This window comes from Tenrec ecaudatus, chromosome 2 (genome assembly GCF_050624435.1).
Source record: "Tenrec ecaudatus isolate mTenEca1 chromosome 2, mTenEca1.hap1, whole genome shotgun sequence".
In the NCBI taxonomy this organism is placed as follows: domain Eukaryota; kingdom Metazoa; phylum Chordata; class Mammalia; order Afrosoricida; family Tenrecidae; genus Tenrec; species Tenrec ecaudatus.
The window spans coordinates 155457574-155473577 of NC_134531.1; the positions used below are offsets into that span (position 1 = coordinate 155457574).

At 41.9% G+C, this 16004-nt stretch overlaps 1 protein-coding gene across 1 annotated transcript in view; it reads left to right on the plus strand.

Moving 5' to 3' along the window:
* Positions 1–16004, plus strand: part of STK32A (serine/threonine kinase 32A) — a 195118-nt gene that overhangs the window by 143280 nt on the left and 35834 nt on the right. The window contains exon 7 of the mRNA XM_075543150.1: positions 3125–3214. Within this exon, the coding sequence (XP_075399265.1) occupies positions 3125–3214 (90 nt within the window). The remainder of the gene's footprint in view (positions 1–3124; positions 3215–16004) is intronic.

Genomic DNA, 16004 nt, shown 5'->3' on the forward strand with positions numbered 1-16004 from the left:
TTACAAATATCACATCAACAAAAACAAAACATTTCTGTTTGAAATCCACTGTGGTGCGGCGGACAATACGGCTTTTCTCTAGTATCTGACTGGGTGCCACCTCGGGGCAGACAGAGAAGGTTGATGTGAGGAATGGGGACTCTGAGACAGTGGGAGAAAGTCTGACAATTTCCTTCCAATTACTGGCATAGCACATCAAAACCACAGAAGCATGTAAATGGAAATGCCAGTACATCAACCCCAGATGGCTTTCGTGCCAACAGCAAACATAATAGGCTTCTGCCTGAGCCAGGGCTTCAAACCGGTTCCTCCTGGTTCAGTCATAGCCAATGAGGTAAAACCAGTACAGACCAGAATTTGCAAAATGTGGGTCCCAGAGGTAGGAAAATTACTGGTTGATGCCTTCTTAGAAAACAAGAGTAATGTGTGTGCAGTACAGTCACCAAATCTCTTGACTGGCAGGGTCCCCAAAACGTGCACCCTGTTCTAGGATGGAGGCTAAGCACATGCTGTGAATGTATGCTGATACCCACAGTCCTGAGGACAAGCTACTCTTCTGAATTAAGTTCCTGGAAAAACTCAATCCACCTCCTCTGAGCCTGCCATTCCAAAGACTGACCTGCAATTTCTCACATCCTGGTTAGTGTTCCAGGCATCCGTGTTTGGCAAAATTCAGTCTGGCTCGGTTTCAATTAATTGCCCATTACTGAACTGATTCCATCCAGCTTGAAGCCTGAGTCTGAGCTCTGATACTACCCCTTTCTTCTTTCAGCAGCAAAGGCAAGTGCCCTAAAGCCCATTGGAGATGGGTTCCTTGGCAAACATTAAGTGTTAGACTTACAATGTATTGGCATGACTGTCAGAGCTAAGGACATCACGTGCCCTTCTTTTTCTATGAAGGGACTGAGGCTCAGCATTAGAAATGGGCTAAAAGTCATATTTTGTTTAGAGGCAAAATTAGGGACATCATCCAAGAGCCTTTAGTTAGGGTAGCCCAGAGAAGCAGGACAAGTAGGATAGATCCACACAAAGAAAAGAGAAGAACAGGAGAGGGAAAGAGAGGGACAGACAGACACAGAGAGAAGGCTTAACTGTAAGTGGCTCACACAGTGGTGAGTCCAGCAAATCCAAGTCTGCAGGGCAGACCAAACCAAACTGATACTGTCGATGTTGACTCTTAGAAAGGACGGCCGGTGTTGACCCCACAGTCCTCACACAGGCTGCCAGGAGGGAAGCCCTGCAGCACGGAGGCAGATTTTCTTTTTTTGAAAAAATGCAGTTTGCGCCTAAGGCTTTCAACTGCTTGGATGGATGGGCTCACCCACATTATTGTTGGTAAGCTCATCTACTCAGCCAGCTGAGTTTTAGATGCAAATCATATGTGCAATGTTGTTGTTGTTGAGTGCCATCAAGTCGATGCCGACACATAGCGACCCTATGCACAACAGAGCAAAGCGCTGCCGGGTCTTGGCCTGTCCTCTCCATTGTTTCTGTGCCTGAGCCCATTGTCGCAGCCACCACGTGGGTCCATCGCATTGAAGGCCTTCCTCTTTAACCTGGCTCTCTGCTTTTCCAAGTGTGATGTCATTCTTCAAAGTCGTTTCACAATTGCACCTAGATTCCTCTTCAAAAACATGACGTGACACTGTAGCTCCAGTGAGGACATTGGTCAGTCAGTGGTAAAGTTCTTACCTCCCAGGTGGGAGACCTGATTTGATTCCTAGATAATGTACCTCAAGTGAAGCCACTACCCTTTGTCAACAAAAATAATGTCTTCTGGCCAGATTGACATATAGGACTGACCATCACAGCCTGTCTCCTGGTTCCCAATCTAGTACCCCTTTCCCAGACTCTTGAAAAAAAAGAAAGTTGAATTTTGCCCCCTGCTTGCTCTTGATAATAATAACTAAAAAATACTAATGACATTTCCAAAAAGCAAGGCCAATAAAGGGTGTAGAAGGGATCAGGTATCAGGCATCAAAGAACCAAAAAATCATATAATTGTAATGAGGGGGAATGCAGATTCGGGACCCAAAGCCCATCTGTAGACAACATGACATCCCTTTACAGAAGGGTCGCAGGGAGGAAACGAGCCAGTCAGGGTGCAGTGTAGCAACAATGAAACATACAACTTTTCTCTAGTTCTTAAATGCTTCTTCCCCTCCACTATTATGATCCCAATTCTACCTTACAAATCCAACTAGACCAGAGAATGTAAATTGGTACAGATAAGATTTGGAAACACAGAGAATCCAGGACAGATGATCCCTTCAGGACCCGTGGTGTGAGTGGAAATACCGTAGGATGGAGGGAAGGTGGGGTAGAAAGGGGGAACCAATTATAAATGTCTATATATAACCTCCTCCCTGTGGGACAGACCACAGAAAAGTGGGTAAAGGGAGGGAGACATCGGACAGTGTAAGACATGACAAAATAATAATAATTTCTAAATTATCAAGGGTTCATGAGTGAATGGATAGTGGGGAAGGAAGGGAAAAGGGAGGAACTGATACCAAGAGCTTAATTAGAAAGCAAATGTTTTGAGAATGATGAGGACAACAAATGTGCTTGGCACACAATGGATGGATATATGGATTGTGGTAAGAGTTTGTGAGTCCCCAATAAAATGATTTTTTTAAAAGGAGTATTTCTTGGCCTAGAAGTAAATCTTGGTATCCACAAAAGTACTCATCTATAAAGGCAATCTTTTGTTTGTTTGTTTGTTTCTTCATTTTTCTTGAAGTGCTAATATATTGAATAGCTGCTGGCTGACTCCCCATTGTTTTGTACAGACTAACTCATTTCAAGATGTCACCAATGGACTAAAGCTACAGAGACAGACTGAGCAGAGTGTCAGCTCTTAATCAGGAAGGGTGGCATCGGCTGAAACATGACTGCACATTTACATATTCGTGTATCGAGTTCCTGCTGCTAAAGGGTGTCAGATTGAAGAGTGACTTGGCCTTGAGAAAAGAATGTTTGTTTTTCCCCTCAAACTTGTATCCAGTTGTATTTGGCAACAAGAACTCACTTGGTCAAGCTTCCAGTCACTCTCCATGAGAAGCACGGGTGTGCCTCTAAGTTGAATGGGAAGTGACGTTCTCTGTGGCTCTTCTCTCTTCAGGTCACGTGCACATCACTGACTTCAACATCGCTGCCATGCTGCCCAGGGAGATGCGGATCACCACCTTGGCGGGCACCAAGCCTTACATGGGTATGTGTTTTGTGGGTTGCTGGGGTTTCTAAGAGAAACACTTTGATTCCTGTCAGCAGTCGTCCTCCAATTCATAGAAACCCCATCTGGACACCATTTATTACAATCACATCATCTGTCAGTACTTGAAGCTAGAAATAACAAGTTTCTCTGACTTGACCTGAGGATCAGAGGATTGTCCAGGTTGGAAGTGACCCTCCAGATGCTTCAATTTAATAAGCATCCAAGGTGGTCTTTACTCAGGAGATGTTTTAGCTACATTTTGAAAATGCTATTTTGAATGTTTCTTTCAATCTTTACAGATACACTATTTCACCAGTTTCTTCAACTACAACCTAGTGGCCTGGGTGACATTCATTTTCCTTTATGACAGTTCTCACGATTCTTTTCCAAATCATTCCACCAGCATGGGCTTAAACTCACTATATTCTAAGATTTAGAATTAATAATGCTAATTTAATCCTGCATAGTAAATTCTTTAAATGCATAGGTATTTGTTTAAAAATAACAATAACACTATTTTGAACTTTTTCTTATGATTTGGGAGAAGGTAACAGAGCAATTCATCAGATCTACAAATTCAGCATTTCATACACATTCTGTTTCATTTCATTCATTGAAATTCCCCAGGTGTAACTTTACCCATCCCATCTCCTCCCTCTGTTTCCTATCTCCATACCACCTTATTTCTTTATCCTTCTGAACCTGGTTCTTGGATAAACACTGCCCCCTTGATCCCAAATGAATGACTGTCCTAAGGTGTGGACAGCTCATTGTTCCTCTTGTCGAGCTTTTTCTTACTTGACTGAGAAGGGAGTTCCATTCCAGAGTTAGTCTCGGGGTTCCTACCCATCTCTCTAAGACCAGGGAACCTGGGCTTCTCCATGGGATTTTTAGTTTGTTCCACATATTTCTCCCACTCTCTCCTGGACCCTCTGATGTAATCCCTTTCAGAGCAGGTGGTAGTGGTACCATCGAGTTCTTCTGGTCTCAGCATCACGGATAGAGGGTTATGCGTGGATAGAGTGTGAGAAGTGACCTTGGTGTCTGCCTGAGGCTGAGACTGAGCCCCAAGCCTAGGAAGTTTTTATAACTTTCCCTGTGTGCTGTATCTACACATTCATGGATATCATTTCAACAAAGGTAAACACTGCTATTAAATATCATCTGTCACAAAATCCAAATGGCCAATAAACATATGAGACAATGTTCCCAATCTTTAGCCATAAGAGAAATGCAAATTAGAACAATGATGAGATGCCACCTAACACCCTCAAAGATAGTCCAATTCAGAAAATCAGAAAGTAGCAAGTTTTGGAGGGGATGTGGATAGATAAGAACTCTCATCCACTGCTGGTGGACCTGTAGGTATGTACAGCCAGGATGGAAACCAATTTGGCAATATCTAAAACAGATGAAAATCTAGTTCCATATGACCAGCAATCCCCCTACTGGGCATATACCCAGAAGAGACAAGAAACAAACCACAGCCAGACATCTGTGCTCCAGTGTTCATCGCGGCACAGTTCACAATTGCAAGGCATTGGAAACAGCTCAAATTTCTATCAGCAGATGAATGGATTAAAAAACAGTGGTACATACATACAATGGAGTATTATGCATCCCTAAAAAGCAGTAATGAACACATGAAGCTCATTGCTGCATAGGAAGAACTGGAGGAAATTATGCTAAGTGACGTAAGCTTAGCACAAAAGGGCACATACAACACGAGTCTGCTGAGATAAGCTTAAAAATGCAAAAGGGGCAGAGGGACAAAGCTACTGTATACAAACAGTCCTGGGGTGAAGTCAAGGTAATATGGCAGGGGCCAGGGTAAACCCAGGCATACATATGGTAGCCAACTATAAAGGAGGGGATGGGAGTGGTGGGAAGACATGGGTTGCTGGGGGAACAAGGCAATAACCCACTCAAGGGTAGGGTGTTATTTATATCACCACAGGGAGAGAGGGACCAGACTTCAACTCAGTGTTCCAAGACGAAAATGCAACACATTGGTAAGAAGCGGGAAACCAATAGAGAGGCCTAAATCCCAATGACATGGACAGCTCCTCCCCCGCCCCCGAAAGAATTCACTTCAGAGGACAGCACTGAAGCTACAGCTCATAGAGAGAGACATGTCTGATCAGAGCACACAGGAGCAAACAAAGGGGGAAGGAAAGAGTGGAGCACATCCTGGCCCACCAAACCCTGAGGACGATATTCCTGATCAGAGCAGCCAATGCACTGAGAGAACCAGAGGGCTGGCCCCACCACAAGACACAATGTCCCTCACTGACATATAGCACTACAGGAGACAATACTGGAGACACAGGGCGGGAATTGCACCCAATCTGTCTCCACCAAACTGAGATAAAACACTAAGGGTGTGCAACAGAACAGCAAGGGGAGCAGAGCAATGAAGTCCCCAGGGAACACCAAAAATAGATTGTGGGACCAGGGTGTGGCGTACTATCAGACTCAACTGGGAAATACTCATAGAGGTCAACAAACAGACCATGAACTATTTATAGTTTTTTCTTTTTTTGTCATTGGTTTTTGTTGTTGTTGTTGTTACTGCTTCATTTTCTTTTGTTGCTTTGTTTGGCTCTGTCTTGTTTTTGTGCATATTATTATCTCTGCAGGTCTATCTAGATAAGATAGGAAGGGTAAACAATCCAGAGGAGAAAACAACAGAACTGATGGTTCTTGGGGGACATGGGAGAGGGAGAAGTGGGGTAAAGGAAGTGGGTGTTAGCAAATCAAGACAACAAGTGACTTAAAATCAATGACGAGGAGGATATAGGAGGCCTGGTGGGGCTTGATCAAGGACAATGTAGCCGAGGGGAATTACTGAAACCTAAATGAAGGCAGAATATAGTAATGGGACAAGAGGAATGTAAAAGGAAATAGAGGAAAGGACTAAGAGGCAAAGGACATTACATAGAGGTCTAAATACAGGCTTGTACATATGTAAATATATTTATATATGACGATGGGGAAATAGCTCTATGTACATATATTTATAGGTTTAGTATTAAGGAAGCTTATGGACATTGGGTCTCTACTCAAGTACTCCCTCAACACACGAACACTTTGTTCTAATAATCTGGCATTCTGAGATGCTCACCTTCCTGACATGATTGCTGAAGACAAAGTGGGTGCATAAGCAAATGTGGTAAAGAAAGCTGATGGTGTCCGGCTATCAAAGGATATAGCATCGGGGTTCTTAATAGCTTTAAGATAAACAAGCAGCCATCTAGCTGGGAAGCAACAAAGCCCACATGGAAGAAGCAACCTAGCCTGTGTGATCATGAGATCATCAAAGTTCTAGAACAAAAACATCATGTCATTGTGAATGGCGGGGTGGCAGAGGGAGTGGAGACCCAAAGCCAATCGGTAGGCAATTGGACAACCCAGACAATGGTCACAGGGAGGAGATGGACCAGCCAGGGTACAGTATAACACCGATGAAACATGCAGCTTTCTTCTAGTTCTTTAATGCTTGCTCTCACCTTCTATCATGACCCCAATTCTACCTTACAAATCTGGCTAGACCAGAGGATGTACACTACTGGTACAGATAAGAGCTGGAAACACAGGTAATCCAGAACAGATAACCCCACTGGGATCAATATTGAGAGTAGTCATACCAGGAGGGGGACAGGAAGGTGGGGGGAGAAAGGGGAAACCAATCCCAATGGTATACCTATAACCCTCTTCCAGGGGGTGGAAAACAGAAAAGTGGGTAAAGAGAGACGTCGGTCAGGGTAAGACATGAAATTATAATAATGATTTATAAATGATCACGGGTTCATGAGGAAGAGGGGTAAGGGAGAAAGGGACTAAAATGAGGAGTTGATACCAAATGTTTTGAGAATGATGGTGGCAACAAATGTGCAAATGTGCTTAACACAATGGATGGATGGATAAATTGTGATAAGAGTTATACAAGCACCCAATAAAATTATATATATGTATATATCCTCTGCCACACCTATATGGATTTGTAGATACACACTCATTCTCCTCCCACCACTCATTCAGCCAGTGAATCTATCCATGCAGATACTTGCAGATCACCATTCTGCAGGTTTTGAATAACACACTATTTACTCTGGATGCCAGTTGAGTGTGATGTCCCTCACAACTATCACCCCAAACCTACAAAACTGAACTCACTGTCATCGAGTCAATGCCTACTCATAGCAACCCTATAAAGGACAGGCTACAACAGCCCATGAGACTGTAACCACGTGTGGAAGTAGAAAGCCCTGCCTTTCTCCCACGGAACCACTGGCAGTTTTGAACTGCTGATCATTTGGATTGCAGCCCAACACGCAACCACTATGCAAGCAGGGCTCCTAAAATCAAGGAGAACAAAAACCATAAGTAGGTTCAACATCTACTATTTATGAACAAATGAGACAGCTACTTCTCATGTCCTAACAAGGACTATCAATTAATTCACTTAAAATGTATAATTGCGTTTGTGTGCTCAGCACGATCTGAGACACTGATTCCCCCGTATTGAGCAAATTAGACCAGGTCTCCATCTCATGAAACTCACAGTGCAGTAGGATGGCATCGTCGATAGAACCGATCAAGTGAAAAAGACATAGGAACCAGTATGAGAACCTCTGTCCTAAACAGATCTTGTCTTGGAAACCCAGGGGTCACTGTATGAGTAAATCAGCATGGCTCAGTGGCAGTGAGCTTGGTTTTGGGTTTCTTATGGAGAGAGGCAAAAGGAGTTCAGCATAGCAGGGTTGCTAAAATGGTGTTGTGATTAGGTGTCAGGCCAAGAGGAATGCTATTTTCTTCTATTATTTTACTCTCTTCTCCTTATAACTAAGGAGACAGAGATAGAGAAATGTGAACTCCCATCTACAGGGCCACCTCCATTTGCAAGAGAAAGAAATCTACCAGGAGGGGCAGAAATCAGCTTACTTTATTTATTACTTGAGCAACTGTGTCTTTCCTGGCTCTCAATATCTATGCGGGGAACAAATCCTTTAAAAATAATGGACACACCTAATTCAGCCTATTTTCTGCCGAAAACCCATGGTACTCACCTGATAAAAAGGAGTCTCAGAGCCTGCTGACCTGATGCGTTTACCCGCCAGGTTTCCTGGGTTTCCATAATAAGCACTATTTTCTTGGAGCCAAATCAGAAACTGTGCGTCTGGATTTTCCAGGGCTAGTTTCCATGGTGAGAGCAGGGAAGAGAGGCCACCTCTCCTTTCGCCTCCCTAGTGATTTTAAATCCAAAATCTCTATAATTCGATTCCTTTCAAAATGGATATTTCTAACCTTTCCACAACGTGGAACCAGGAAATTGTAATACAGACAAGATGCTAGGTGCTCCCTCATCCTCGCCCTATAATTAGCAATTACTAGTATTTATTGCAGGCACTCTATGTAGCAGACAATGTGCTCAGTGCTGTAGATTCATTTACTCCTATGTTTCCTTCAGCAGGCAGCCTGTAATCATCACCATCCTCCAGTGAGGGGAATCAAAGTGAAGTCATTTGCCCAAGATCACATGACTAATGATTGACAAAATCTAAATGTAAACACATTCCGACTCTGGAAATCAAGCTTCTCCTTCAAAGAGAGGCTTTCTTTCACGGAGATATTTTTATTTATGGTTCTTATGTGGCAACATATCTAAATATGGTCTAAATACGCAGGGCAGCTTAGGTAAATGTTTCGTTTGTTTGAAATGAACTTTTGTGTCACTAAAGACTCCAAATCCTTTTCAATGTTACTTCGGGTGTTTTTAAACTGTTCAAACACTGTTTAGGTTCGAGGGATAAGTAGGTGTTTGTGTTGTTTTTCTTTCTCCAAAATGAATATCTCACAGTCCTTACTTGTCACCATATCTGGTAACAGCCTACCACTAATACTCAGATGTTTGATAACTACAGACATACACCTAAAAGGTTATTTAATCATTTTAAATCTTGTTGGATATCATTTTTATCCTGCAATATAAATACATTCATCTTAAGAATCCTTGTGCTAAAATTGTGTTTTGCAATTTATTTAATCTCTTATGATGAATCTCCATTAAAAATATTCCTGGCCAAATGGCACACAAGTGAATGCGTGTCCTTTTCCAAGCTGCCGACTGAGCCCTGTTTGTGCTCTCTTCGGAAGAGTCCAAGGACAGTCACTTCCCTGATTCCCTATACGTGCTGCCTTGGCAATATCTTCAGTCTTCTCAAGAAGATAATTAAAAATGATATCTCATTGTGTCATCAAAATGTCATTCCTTTAATTGCTTCTTTTGTAAGTTACTTGATCGTATTCTATGCCCATTTTTCTGTTAAGCTGCTGATCTTTTTCCTATTCAGATAATTTTTATTAATTAAATAAAGAATTTCTGTCCTTTATATGTTAAGAATATTGAATTCTTATGCCTTATATTAGTTACAAAGATCATTTCTAAAGTTTACTCTTTTGTTTATATGATTTTTGCTTTTGTGACATTTGGTAACACATGAGGAACTATTTTCAACATCCTCAAACTATTAGTCTTTTTTATTTTATGGTTTTCTACCTTTGGTGGTGTTTTTAGCAAGACTTCCAACTTTCAAAGTTACAAACCCTATAACTTTTCCCGAACTTTGCTGTTCAAGTAGAGGGAGGTTGGAGCTTGGAGCCGCCCGACAGCTGTGTGTGCTCTGAGAGCACCACGTGCTCCCTGGGAGAGAAGTGAGGCTCTCTGCTCTGGAAGGGTTACGGCCTCGGAACCTTACATGAGGTCGCTGAGCCTTGCAGTAAACTCGGTGGCAGTGGGTATCTGTTTACAGCATTTACGCCCCTGATGCTGTCTGATCAATAATAATATCACATTCTTTGCAGTTTGCTTCTTGTATTCAGAGAGCTTAGGGATACGCAGTTTTATATAGTCTAACATTGTATTGTGGTAAAAATAAAAGCATATAACAGCGCATTTGCCTTTTCAACAATTTTTATGTGAATAAACCAGCGACATTAATTACATTCACCAGGTACAGCCATCCCCAGTATCCATTTTTAATTCTTTTAATTCTTTTTCATCGCCTGAAAGAGAAACTCAATACCCCTTCAACAGTAACTCTCCATTTTCCCGTCCAACCTGTCTCTGGCAAACACTAGTGTTTGCTGCTAATATTTGCCGGTTGGCCTTCATGCATTTGCATATTTTAGATATTTTATTTGCCAAAAACCAAACACTGACATTCAGTTGATTCTGACTCATAGTGTCCCTCTAGGAAAGGAGAACTTCCCATGAGTTTCCAAGACCTAAAGTCTTTACAGGAGCAGACAGCCTCGTCTTCCTCCTATGAAGTCGCTGGTGGGTTCTAAACTGCTGACCTTGTGGTTAGCAGGCCAATTTATAACCCACATAAATTGTCTTTGTTGCTCTGTACAGTTGAGTTGGCTTCTCCTCATGGCCTACTCGAACTGCTTGCTCCTTAGTCATTCTCACAGTGGAGCCCAGTGCTGCAGCCACTGTGCCAACCCGTCTCACTGAGCGTCTGCCCACTTTCAATGCCCCTCTGCTTTGCCAGCGATGCCATTCTCCAGACCAGTCTCCCTGAATAACATGACCACACACATGAGAGGAAGCCTTGCTCTGCTCACTTCTAAGAAGCATTCTGACTATATTGTATCCAAGACAGATGCATTCGTTCTTCCGACAGCCCATGATATATTCAACATTCTTTGCTGATGCCATAATTCAAATATCAATTCTCCTTTGATCTTCCTTTTTCCATTATTCCTTTCCTGTTTTCACTTGAAAATGAGACAATTAAAAATCCCCTGGCATGGGTCAGGCCCAGCTTAGTCTTCAGATTGACAGCTTTGCTTTTGAACACTCGAAGGGAGACTTTTCCAGTATATCTATTCAATGCAATATATCTTGTTTTTTATTGTGAAATTCTTGACATTTTTTCTCTATTTATCATGATGTTGCTTATTGGTCCAGCACTGAAGCTATTTTTCCCCTTTATACTGAGGGGTAATTCATCCTGAAAACTGTAATCTTTGATCTGCATTAATTAGTGCTTCCCACTTTGTTCTTAGTCAATTAGTGTCTCACTTTCAATGAGCAGGATGGTGTATGCCATCCGTGTATATGGTAGGTTGTTCATGAATCTTCCCCCAGTCCTGATGCATCCTTCTTCATATAGTTCAGCTTCTCAGATTATTTGCTTAGCATACAGATGGAATAAGTACTGTGAATGGATTAACCCTTCTTGATTTTGAACTGCACACTATCTCCTTGTGCTATTTGAATGACAGCCACTTGGCCTATTGAAGAGCAAGTTTGCATGAGCACAATTAAATGTTCTGAAATTACTATTTGCACAATTTATCTATAATGTGTATGATCCACACAGTCGAGTGCCTTTGCCTAGTCAGTGAAACGCAATGAACACATTTCTATTTTTCTCTGACATAAGCAATGATCTCTTTCATTTCAATGCTATTTCCAAATTCACGTCTGAAACCACCTTGAATTTCTGGCAGCCCAAAGAAATTGTGCTGGTACAGCCATTGTTCGAATGATCTTGCACAGAATATTACTTGCATGTGATGTTAATGATAGTATTTCATAAAATCTGTGTTCAGTTAGATCATTGTTCTTTGAAATGGGCACCTACATGAATCTCTCCCTGTTGCATGAGCTGGTAGCTCTCTTAGGAATTTCTTGGCATAGGCAAGTGAGCCTCCAGTGTAGCTGCCACTTGTTGAAATGTTGCCGTCGGTCTTCTGCTTTATCACCAGTGCTGCCAGTGCGGTCGCACTGCTCCCTTCAATACCATCGTTCTTAATTATATGCTACCTCCTGGAAAGACTAAACGTTGACCTCCCCTTTTTAACCAGTGACTCTGTGGATTGAATACTTCCTGCGTATTTCAATATCGGACCACAAAATCCTGCACTATTTCACCTGGAAGTCTGAATTTCTTTGTTCGGTTCTTTCAGCTTAGCAATGCTGAGTGTGTTCTTTCCTGTGGATTTTCTGACCCCGGATCTCTTCACGTTTCATTCCAATACTTTATCATCTCACTGTGTTCCGTGAAAACCTTCATCCAGCTTTTACTTCATCACTTCTTCCATTTGTCTTATCTACTTTACATTTAAAACCTCTTCTGACAGCCATTGTTTTCTTTCCTTTCTTTCCTCTGTTTTTAATGAGTTTTTTCTTTCTTCGTGTGTCATGTCCTTGATGTAATTCCGCAGCAGTTCCGGTTCAGTTATGAGTGTTCGGTGCATCAGTGATACTTGAAAGGTTCTCCAAATCCAGGTCAGCTTTACTCAAGATTGCATTTTGGCCCTCGTGGATTTGCTTTAATTTTGTTCTGTGCCCATTTAAATATGCATATGGGCTATGAATGACCTGTTTCAGCCTTCTGGCTTCATTCTGACAGTAGTGAGCTTCTCCATTACCTCTTTCCACAGATGTTGCTCATCTGATTCTGTGTGTTCTAGCACTACTCCAGGGAGGTTATATAGTTGCTGTTTATGTTGTCAAAAAGGCATTTTCAATGACTAAATTATTGATTTTTCAAAATTCTCTCATGTGGTGCCCAGTGTCATTTCTGTCATCATGCTGTTATTTTCTAATGATGGAGCCTTGGTTCCAACTTTATACTCCAATCACCAATAATTAGCATTGCATCTTGAATGCATGTTTGATGAATTTCAAACTGCAGAAGTTAGTAAAAATATTCAATATCTTCATCTGTAGCATTAATGGTTGGTGTCTAAATTCCAAAAGGTGTTTAAATAGTGTGTTAACTGGTCTTCAGTGTAGGCTTATAGATATTATTCTTTATTCTATTGTCCAATGCCATCAGTGATCACTAACAGCATTGGACAATAGAATAAATTTTGAAATACCCTTTTGACCTCGAATGCCACTTTATTTATTTATTTATTACCCAATTTGTCATTTCTAGTACAGGAGCCCATTTGGTTGCCCAATTGAAAATGGCTAATAGTAATCTATTTCAGCTCACTAATAGCAAGCATATCAATCTTTATGAATTACCTTTCATTCTTTACAACTTTCCGTTTCCCTGGTTTCTCGTGCATATGTTCTTCTAGCTTGTGAACACAATGACTAACTGCAGCAGCTTCTTCTCCCTGGGAGCAAACGAAGGTTCCACAATATATACTCGGTGCATGTCATGATGGTTGACACCCCTTTGAGGTGTCAGCCCTTCTTCTGTCACATTTCGAGGTGCTTCCAATTTGAGTATGTACTGAATTGCTAAATACAATTTCTGAGATTCAAATCCACCGTCCACTCAGTGGGAGAAACCTGAGCCTCTCCAGCCCCATAAAGATTACAGCCTGGATACCCTGCAAAGGTTCTCCCTTAGGAGGAATGGACTTGATGGCAGTGGGGCTTGTTTGTTTCTTTGTTTTATCTGTGTGTGTGTGTGTGTGTGTTCACACATAGATTTAGTGAGGCTGTGGGAAGCTGGAATTAGTGACACTACCTTGGGTGTTCGTGTTAGGCAAACGTTCTACCTTTGACAAGATTTGAGGTGCTTGTCTTCCAGCACTCTATCTGACTAGGCGCCATTGCTCTCCGTGAGGTTTTCAGTGAGTAATTCCTCACAGTTGGGCAGCCTATTCCTTCTTCACACTCTGTCTTAGTCTGGAAGCTCAGCTGAACCCTATCCATCACGGGTGACACTGCTGGTATTTAAAGCATTATAGCAACCTGCGAGCTACCACAGTCTAGTCTAGTATTAGGATCTAAAAGTATAACTCTCAATAAAAACTTGTCTAGATTTTTAGTATTTTTCTGCTTTCTTTTCAATTGAGGTTTTCTCTCTGTTTTATTTTGCTACTGTTGTTATTTTGTTTTTTAATGTTTTCTGTATATTAAATCAAGGATATGTAAAGCTATAGAGATCAGGACCAGATTAATGGTTCTGGGATGGTTTGGCAGGGGAGGGTCAAAGGAAATGGGGAGCTAAGAGCAATGAGCACAAGAAGGAAGGAAATGTTCTGAAATTGATTGTGGTGATGATTGTACAACTCTTCTTAAGATGATTGGATTGTATGGTTTGTGAATTATATTTATATATATATATTTTTATATTAATCATATAATTTGTGAATTATATGCCAATGAAAGTGTTCTTTCTTTAAAACAAATTTAAGCTGTCCCTGAGGGCTTCTGCATGCATCAGTATGTTAGTTAATGAAGGTGGCTACTGAGAGAGGCTATTCCTCAGCTCTTACCAGAAAATTGTGTGTTTTTTTTTTAACAATTTATTGGGGCTCATACAATTCTTATCACAGTTCATACATATACATACATCAATTGTATAAAGCACATCTGTACAGTCTTTGCCCTAATCATTTTTTTCTCTTTTCTTTTTTTTACATTTTATTAGGGACCCATACAACTCTTACCACCATCCATACATATACATACATCAATTGTATAAAGCACATCCATACATTCCTTGCCCCAATCATTCTCAAGGCATTTGCTCTCCACTTAAGCCCCTTGCATCAGGTCCTCTTTTTTTCCCCTCCCTCCCCATTCCCCCCTCCCTCACGTGCCCTTGGTAATTTAAACATCGTTATTTTGTCATATCTTGCCCTATCCGGAGTCTCCCTTCCCCCCTTCTCTGCTGTCCCTCTCCCAGGGAAGAGGTCACATGTGGATCCTTGTAATCAGTTCCCCCTTTCCAACCCACTCACCCTCCACTCTCCCAGCATCGTCCCTCACACCCTTGGTCCTGAAGGTATCATCCACCCTGGATTCCCTGTACCTCCAGCCCTCATATGTACCAGTGTACAGCCTCTGTCCTATCCAGCCCTGCAAGGTAGAATTCGGGTCATGGTAGTTGGGGGGAGGAAGCATCCAGGATCTGGGGGAAAGCTGTGTTCTTCATCGATACTACCTCACACCCTAATTAACCCATCTCCTCTCCTAAACCCCTCTATGAGGGGATCTCCATTGGCCGACACTTGGGCCTTGGGTCTCCACTCTGCACTTCCCCCTTCATTTAATATGAGATATATGTATACATATATACATATACACATATATACACATACATACACACACTTATATCTTTTTTTTTGCATGATGCCTTATACCTGGTCCCTTGGGCACCTCGTGATCGCACTGGCCGGTGTGCTTCTTCCATGTGGGCTTATTTGCTTCTGAGCTAGATGGCCGCTTGTTCACCTTCAAGCCTTTAAGACCCCAGACACTATCTCTTTTGATAGCTGGGCACCATCAGCTTTCTTCACCACATTTGCTTATGCACCCATTTGTCTTCAGCGATCCTATCATGGAGGTGTGCAGTCAATGATATGATTTTTTGTTCTTTAATGCCTGGTAACTGATCCCTTTGGGATCACTCGATCACACAGGCTGGTGTGTTCTTCCATGTGGACTTTGTTGCTTCTGAGCTAGATGGCCGCTTGTTTATCTTCAAGTCTTTAAGACCCCAGTCACTATCTCTTTTGATAGCCGGGCACCATCAGCTTTCTTCACCACATTTACTTGTTCACCCACTTTGGCTCCAGCCGTTGTGTCGGGAGAGTGAGCATCATAGAGTTCCAATTTAATAAAAGAAGGTATTCATGCATTGAGGGAGTGTTTGAGTAGAGGCCCAAGGTCCTTCCGTCACCTTAATACTTGACCTATAAATATAGACACATAGATCAATTTCCCCATCCTCCTATATATATTTGCATGTACATGTCTTTGTCTAGACCTCCATGAATGCCCTTTGACTCCTAGCTCTTTCCT